Source organism: Heloderma suspectum, chromosome 4 (assembly GCF_057233095.1).
Source record: "Heloderma suspectum isolate Gila_16-S chromosome 4, 16-S_ref, whole genome shotgun sequence".
NCBI lineage: Eukaryota > Metazoa > Chordata > Lepidosauria > Squamata > Helodermatidae > Heloderma > Heloderma suspectum.
The window spans coordinates 316,091,851-316,100,405 of NC_139461.1; the positions used below are offsets into that span (position 1 = coordinate 316,091,851).

An 8,555-nucleotide genomic window follows, 5' to 3' on the forward strand; every position below is an offset into this window, starting at 1 on the left:
ACCAGCACTTTGAATCGGGCCTGGAAATGGAGCATAGTTGGTATACCAGCCTAAGCTGATAAAAAGCGCTCCTTGCCACTGAGTTCACCTGTGCCTCAAGTGACAGTTCTGGATCCAAGAGCACCCCCAAACTACGAATGTGATCCTTTAGGGGGAGTGCAACCCACTCCAGAACAGGTTGAATATCACCTAGCCGGGCAGACGAACCACCCACTAACAGTACCTCCGTCTTGTCTGGATTGAGTTTCAGTTTATTGGCCCTCATCCAGTCCATTACCATGCCCAGGCACTGATTCAGAACAGCCACTGCCTCACCTGGTTTTGATGAGAAAGAGAGGTAGAGCTGGGTGTCATATGCATATTGATGGCACCTCAGCCCACACCTCCGGATAACCTCCCCCAGCGGTTTCATTTGGTGTTAAAGAGCAGGGGGGATAAAATAGAGCCCTGTGGAACCCCATGGCACAATTGCCATGGCACAGAGCAATAATCCCCCAGCACCACCGTCTGGAATCAGCCATCCAAGTAGGAGCGGAACCACTGTAGTGTAGTGCCTCCAACTCCTAACCCAGACAACCTATCCAGAAGGATACCATGGTCGATGGTATCGAAAGCTGCTGAGAGGTCCAAGAGAATCAACAGGGTCGCACTCCCCCTGTCCCTCTCCCGGCAGAGGTCATCCCACAGGGCGACCAAGGCAGTTTCCATTCCAAAACCAGGCCTGACGCCCGATTGAAATGGATCTAGATAATCCGTTTCATTCAACAGTGCCTGGAGCTGTCCTACAACCACCCGCTCAAGCACCTTGCCCAGGAAGGGGATGTTGGCCACTGGCCTATAATTGTTAACATCCTCTGGGTCCAGGTTAGGCTTTTTCAGGAGTGGTCTAATTACCACCTCTTTTAAAGCAGCAGGCACCACTCCCTCTCTCAAGGAGGAATTTACAACCTCCTGGACCTATGTTGTGGAGCTTGGCTTGGGGACCTTGCGTTATCTTACTTCTTCACAGTCTCTGTGCATCACACATATGGGCTCTGCACTGAGCCTCTTTCGGGAAACTTTCTAAAGCTGAGGAACGTTTTTGACAGGAACCCTTCCCCACCATCCACTGCGCATGTCCCAGTGGGTTACCACCTGTTCCCTTAGTTCTATTTTGACTGCCTAGCCAGTTGCTTCTTCAGACGCTTCCTCCATTCTTAGAGAACTTTTTTCAGTGCTTCATCGCTTGTGCTGAGGGTTTTTTCTCTCGTCTTCTTTGTCTTTTTGTCCTTAGTTTTTGGTTGCCCCCCCCCCCATTTCATCATTGTGTGTTGTCAGCTGTGGCTGCGGTCTTAATATGGCCACAAAAGCTCCATTATGCAATGCGTGACATGTAGGAGCAAATTGCCTCCTACTGACCCCCACTCCCTTTGTCTTTTTTACTTGGGTGAGGCTCATTTACCTGGGGCTTGTTCTTTGTGCCAATTGTTTACCAAGCAGGCGAGAAAGAATAGATCTGACAGGCTCAAAGCAGAGGGCTTTGTTGGCAATGGATCCAAAAAAGCCAACCAACTCTCTTGTAAAAGGCAGCTGTGTCTTCATCAAAACTGTCGTCTTCGTGTCCCCTTGCTCCTACTGAGTGAGTAGACCCACCGACTCCTGGGCACTCCTTATCATTCTTGGTAGTGAGGAAGATTTCTAAAAAGGCTAAGATTCCAAAGTCAGGTCTGGATAGCCTAAAGAAGCAAAAGAAAAAGTGGGTTGTTGATAAGCCTTCAAAACCTAGGGTTCTAACACCCCCTCTTTTCCTGGATTCACTTATTCGGGCACTTCCTTCAGTACCGAGTGCCCTGCAATTGAGCCAGTTTCCATGGCCTCAGAAGGCGGGATTCTGGAGTTGTCTCCGCCACCAGTTTCTCGGGATCAAGAAACCTTTCTATCCAGAGACCATCAGTCTTCATCTTTGATGTGAGATGATCTTCCTTAACATCAAGTGCCTTCTCTTCGGGATCGACAACATTGTTTCCATTGTCCTGAGTTGCCCAGATCTCCTTATGTCGATGGTTGTTATGACGGCCATTAGAGGGAGAGATCCAGATTTCCTCTTGGGGGTTGGGATAAATGTTTCGAATGGTCTTATCCTCTGCCGAGAGGGTATGCTTTCAACGACTGGCATTGTTCTTGGGACTGAGAACACTACTATGACTGCACCAGATACCAGCAACCTCGGTACCATCCTTGGCCGTCGATGTGTTTGTCTCACCCTCCAGCAGCAGATGACTTCTTTCCACCTCCACTGGTGCTGCCTTGCTCATCTCTACTATGGAGCCAACTGGCACTGGTCAAACCGACACAACCACCATCTTCTCCTGCAGTACACGTGAGCCCTCCGCTTGTTCCAGCACCCAGGACGACTTCGCCTCACAACTCGACTGGCGATTACCAGTCCGATTCGTTGTCTTACTCAGCCGTCCCACCTTCTATTCCCTCTCCAGCTGATGTTGCTGGGATGCAGGACAGAGTGTCTCCTTGCGAGGACATGTTTCATTTTGCTGAGCAAGTTAACAGAATCTCCCAGTCTCTGGGTATTAATGTCCAACAACTGGACCAGGATGCTCAGGATCCAGTTTTTGATGCGGTTCATACTCAGTCATAGAAACCAGTGGCAGTTCCCTTCCTCCCTACTCTCCTCCAAAAGGTGCAGCAATTGTGGAAGCCCTGTCATTGATGGCCCCTACATCCAAACGGCTTGAGTCTCGGTATCAAGTACAGGAGGACATGGCATAATTCCATCATTGTTGAGTTGGCGCAAGGGTGATCACAAAAGATCCATGCATTGCCCATAGATAAAGACTGCAGACTGGATCTGTTGGGGCGACGGCTGTATTTGTTGGCTGCTCTTGGTCTCTGGTGGTGAATTATCAGGCAATGATGGCCAGATACCAGCTGTTTCTCTGGGAGAAAGTGGACTCCCTATCTTCAAAAAGGGTAAAAAGGAGGAACCTGGGAACTACAGACCAGGCAGTCTGACATCAATCCCTGGGAAAATTCTGGAGCAGATTAGAAAGCAATCCATCTGTAAGCACCTTGAAAACAATGCAGTGATTACTCAAAGCCAACATGGATTTGTCAAGAACAAATTTGTCCCTATCTTCCAAAATTTGGAAGATAGGGACAAGTATTAGCTATCCCGCCCAATTTTGTATCATCTGCAAATTTGATCAGCATTCCCTGCACCTCATCCTCCAAGTCATTAATAAAAATGCTGAAGAGCACTGGGCCCAGGACTGAGCCCTGCGGTACCCCGCTCGTTACCTCTCCCCAGTTTGAGAAGGTCCCATTGATAAGCACTCTTTGAGTCCGATCCTGTAGCCAACTGTGGATCCACCGGATCGTTGTTTCATCTAGCCCACTTTGAGCTAGTTTTCTCCTCAGGATATCATGGGGCACTTTGTCGAAAGCTTTGCTGAAGTCGAGGTATATGATGTCCACAGCATTCCCACGGTCTACAACGGAGGTTACTTGATCAAAAAATGAGATCAGATTTGTCTGGCAGGACTTGTTTTTGACAAATCCTCCTTTGGAATTGGAATGTAAACTGACCTTTTCTAGTCTTGTGGCCACTGTTGAGTGTTCCAAATTTGTTGGCATATTGAGTGCAGCACTTTAACAGCATCATCTTTTAGGATCTTAAATAGCGCAGCTGGAATACTGTCATCTCCGCTAGCTTTGTTGTTAGTATTGCTTCTTAAGGCCCACTTGATTTCACTCTCTAGGATGTCTGGCTCAAGTTCAGTGACTGCACTATCATGGCCATCAGGGACATTAAGATCTTTCCTGTATAATTCTTCTGTGTATTCTTTCCACCTCTTCTTAATCTCATCTGCTTCTGGTAGGACTTCTTTGTCCTTTATCATGCCCGTCTTTGCACAAAACGTTCCCTTGAGATCCTCAGGCTCTCTGTCTATCAGGTCTAATCCCTTAAATCTATTCCTCACCTCCACTGTATATTCATAAGGGATATGATTTAGGTCATACCTGAATGGTTTAGTGGTTTTCCTTACGTTCTTCAATTTAAGCCAAAGTTTTGCAACAAGAAGATCATGATCTGAGCCACAGTCAGCTCCAGGTCTTGTTTTTACTGACTGTATGGAGCTTCTCCATCTTTGGCTGCAAAGGACATAATCAATCTGATTTTGATATTGACCATCTGGTGATGTCCATGTGTAGTCGCCTCTTGTGCTGTTGGAAAAGTGTTTACTATGATCAGTGTGTTCTCTTGGCAAAAGTCTATTAGCCTTTGTCCTGCTTCATTTTGTACATCAAGGCCATGCTTCATTTTGTCCTGCTTCATTTTGTACACCAAGGCCATGCTTGCCTGTTATCCCGGTGATTTCTGGACTTCCTACTTTAGCATTCCAATCCCCTATGATGAAGAGGACATCTTTTTTTGGTGTTAGTTCTACAAGGTAGAACAAAGCCCTATGAAGAGAGACTGAAAGAACTGGGCATGTTTAGCCTTGAGAAGAGAAGACTGAGGGGAGATATGATAGCACTCTTCAAGTACTTGAAAGGTTGTCACAGAGAAGAAGGCCAGGATCTCTTCTTGATCATCCCAGAGTGCAGGACACGGAATAATGGGCTCAAGTTACAGGAAGCCAGATTCCAGCTGAACATCAGGAAAAACTTCCTGAGTGTCAGAGCAATACGGCAATGGAACCAATTACCTGGGGAGGTGGTGGGCTCTCCCACACTGGAGGCCTTCAAGACGAGGCTGGACAGCCATTTGTCAGGGATGCTCTGACTTGGATTCCTGCTATTAGCAGGGGGTTGGACTCGATGGCCTTGTAGGCCCCTTCCAACCCTACTATTCTATGATTCTATGATTCTATGAAGGTGTTGTAGGCCTTCATAGAACCGATCAACCTCAGCTTCTTCGGCATCAGTGGTTGGGGCATAGACTTGAATTACTGTGACATTGAATGGTTTGCCTTGGATTCGTACTGAGATCATTCTATCGTTTTTGAGATTGTACCCCACTACTGCTTTTCCCACCCTTTTGTTGACTATGAGTGCTACTCCATTTCTTCTCAGGGATTCTTGCCCACAGTAGTACATATAATGGTCACCTGAATCAAATTCACCCATGCTTGTCCATTTTAGTTTGCTGATTCCCAAGATGTCGATGTTCAATCTTGCCATCTCATGTTTGACCACCTTCAGCTTACCTGGATTCATTGATCTTACATTCCAGGTTCCTAAACAATATTGTTCTTTACAGCATCGGACTTTCTTCTCACCACCAGACACATCCACAGCTGAGTGTCCTTTCAGCTTTGGCCCAGCCGCTTCACTCTTTCTGGCGCCACTTGGAAATACCCTCTGCTCTTCCCCGGTAGTATATAGGACACCTTCCGACCTGAGGGGCTCATCTTCCGGCGTCATCTCTTTTAGCCTTGTGATACGTTCCATGGGGTTTTCTTGGCAAGAATACTGGAGTGGGTTGCCATTTCCTTCTCCAGTGGACCACATTTTGTCAGAACTCTCTGCTATGACCTGTCCATCTTGGGTGGCCCTGCACGGCATAGCTTATGGCTTCACTGAGTGACGCAAGCCCCTTCGCCACAACAAGGCAGTGATCCATGAAGGGGTCCTTTTAATAAGTAGGATGTGCGTTCAGCAGCATCCTCTTATGTTCCCCACTAGAAGGCATTGATAGCTTTGTCCTCCATGAATTTGTCTAATCCCCTTTTAAAACCACTACATCTTGCAGTGGCAAATTCCATAGTTTAACTATGCATGGTGTGAAGAATAGCTTCCTTTTATCTCTCCTGAATCTCCCACCAATTGGCTTCAAGGGATGGCCCCACTGGGGAGTAAAACTTCTCATCTTTCTCCACACTATGCCTCTCTGTCATTTCCCCTGCTTTTTCTCCTTTTTTTCTAAGCCATACAGTCCAGACTGTTGTAGCTTTTCCTCAGAGGGGCATTGCCACCTGCCTTTGATCATTTTGAGCAGCTGTTTGGTGGATGCAGTGTACACACGCCTGTTTTTTGAGAGCTCTGAAACTTGAGAGCTCTACTTGTCTGTAGACCAGGGCTGTGAGGTCTGCTACTCAAACTATTGCTGGTGTTGTCCCACTGGCCTCTCCATAGGCTAATCCGGAGGCCACAGGTAGCAATTGTGTGTCCTCTATTGATTGATTGATTGATTGATTGCATTTATACCCCGCCTTTCTCCCTCTCGCAAGGAACTCAAGGCGGCTTACATTATCCTCCTCCTCACCGTTGTATCCTCACAACAACAACCCTGTGAGGTAGGTTGGGCTGAGAGTCTGTGACTGGCCCAAAGTCACCCAGTGAGCTTCCATGGCCAAGTGGGGACTAGAACCCGGATCTCCCGGCTCCCAGTCCGTCACTCTCACCACTACACTACACTGGCTCTCTACACATTTTGGACTACAACTCCCTTAATCCCTGACCATTGGCCTTGCTAGTGGGGGCTTATCGGAGCTATAGTCCAAGTCTTTGTGTCCTAAGCCATTGTGCTCAGGTAGCCTCAGCTGTCTACTGTGCCAAGACTAAGGGGATGCATTTCCTGTGTGTGTTTCTTTTTGCTGCTGCTGTCCATCTCCTGCCGTGCTGCAAGGTCCAAGGTCTACTCCCGGATACATCGGTCTCTTGTTAATCCCCCTCCCGCAGTAACTGCCTTGGAGGGGGTAGGGAAGGCAGTGAGAGGAGTGAGCAGAGGGGTGTCCACACTCTTGCCCAACACCCCTTGGGAGTGCAAGGTGCACTTGAAAGCTGTGGGTTGTGTAGGGGGTGGCCTGCTTCTCCCACATGGCCTTCGGAACCCTCTCAAAAAAATTTCAGATGCTTCAGGCTCTTGAGGATGTCTGCAGCCTGGGGAAAGCTTTGTGTCGCTAGGGGATGAGGGAAGGGTCTGGGAATTGACCGGTGTCTAATTTGGCATCCTCTGGGCAAAGCAATGAGGCCTGTCCCTTCCTCTGCTGAGTTCTCTCGCCCTTGAAGACAAAAGCCTCCTGCAGAGCCTGGGTCGCGCTCTCCCCCATAAGCCTGAACTGAGTCACATACATTAGCAACCTGGTCTAGACTCAGGATGGCAACTGTGGCCACAACTAATGGCCCCACAGGTTTCTGTCCTGAAGGGCAGCCAAGAAATACTTTACTGTGTGCAGTTCTGGTCACCGCACCATTTTTCTCCCTCTTTCAAAATACTCGAACCTGGGGTCATCCTATGAAGCTGATTGGTAGGAGATACAGGATAAAAGGAAGTACTTCTTCACACAGCACATAAACTATGGAATTGGCTACCGTAGGAAATAGTGATGGCCACCAATTTGCATGGCTTTAGAATCATTGAATAGTAGGGTTGGAAGGGGCCTACAAGGCCATCCAGTCCAACCCCCTGCTCAATGCAGGAATCCAAGTCAGAGCATCCCCGACAGATGGCTGTCCAGCCTCGTCTTGAATGCCTCCAGTGGGGGGGAGCCCACCCCCTCCCTAGGTAATGGGTTCCATTGTATTGCTCTAACAGTCAGGAAGTTTTTCCTGATGTTCAGCCGGAATCTGGCTTCCTTTAAAAGGGGGCTGGACAAATTCCTGGAGGAAAGACTTATCGATGGCCACTAGCCTTGATGGCTCTGTGCTACCTCCAGTACCAGAGGCAGTGAGCCTATGTACACCAGTTGCTGGGGAACATGGGTGGGAGGGCGCTGTTGCACTCACGCCCTGTTTATGAGTTCCTGGTTGACAGCGGGTTGACCACTGTGTGGACTAGATGGACCCTTGGTCTGATCCAGCAGGTCTCTTCTTAGACCTTGCAGAGTGGCTTTTAGGGGGGGGGGGGAAGACATTTCTGTAGAAAAGGAAGTTGTAGTACTAGTTGAAGCTATGTTGTCTGTGCTGCTAGAAAAGGAGAGCCAACGTGTAGCGGTGAGAGTGTTGGACCGGGACTGGGGAGACCGGTTTTCGTCCCCACTCGGCTGTGAAGCTTCCTGGGTGACTTTGGGCCAGTCACTGACTCTCAGCCTAACCTGCCTCACAGGATGGATGGAAGGATAAAATAGAGAGGATGACAACTATGCAAGTCACCTTGGGGTTCTTGCAAGAGGGGAAAAAGGTGGGATATAAATGTAATAATAGGTTGCAGTGATCAGCAAGGACCTGCAGGGGTAGTTACAGAAAAGCTTGAACTGTGGAAGGCGGTGGGAGATCAGAGGTGATGGCTGCCCCCATGGTGCGAGTTTTGAAATCCCTGACTGATGGGACTGGAGAACCAAGGGCTGTTTCATGGCCTGAATGCTTCCCCACAGGCTAAACTTGATGGAAGCTGGAGAGGTGGTGATTGAAGAGCCAGAGACCAGCGAAGATGAGATCATCTTTGGCTCAGGGCAAGGTAATGGGAACAGTGCAAAGAAGTTCCTGGGGAGGCTGGAGAGTGCAGCCAGCTTGTGGCCCTCCTGCAGAAGACAGGGAAGGGGTTCTTCTATCTGCCCTCACTTTCTGGCCTTCCCTTGGGAGGGGGCACTGCTTTGCTTTCCCCAAGAGATCCC

At 48.7% G+C, this 8,555-nt stretch overlaps 1 protein-coding gene across 1 annotated transcript in view; it reads left to right on the forward strand.

Moving 5' to 3' along the window:
• The window catches only part of STAG3 (STAG3 cohesin complex component), a 120,748-nt gene that overhangs the window by 111,452 nt on the left and 741 nt on the right, over nt 1–8,555 (forward strand). The window contains exon 31 of the mRNA XM_084854617.1: nt 8,316–8,398. Within this exon, the coding sequence (XP_084710743.1) occupies nt 8,316–8,398 (83 nt within the window). The remainder of the gene's footprint in view (nt 1–8,315; nt 8,399–8,555) is intronic.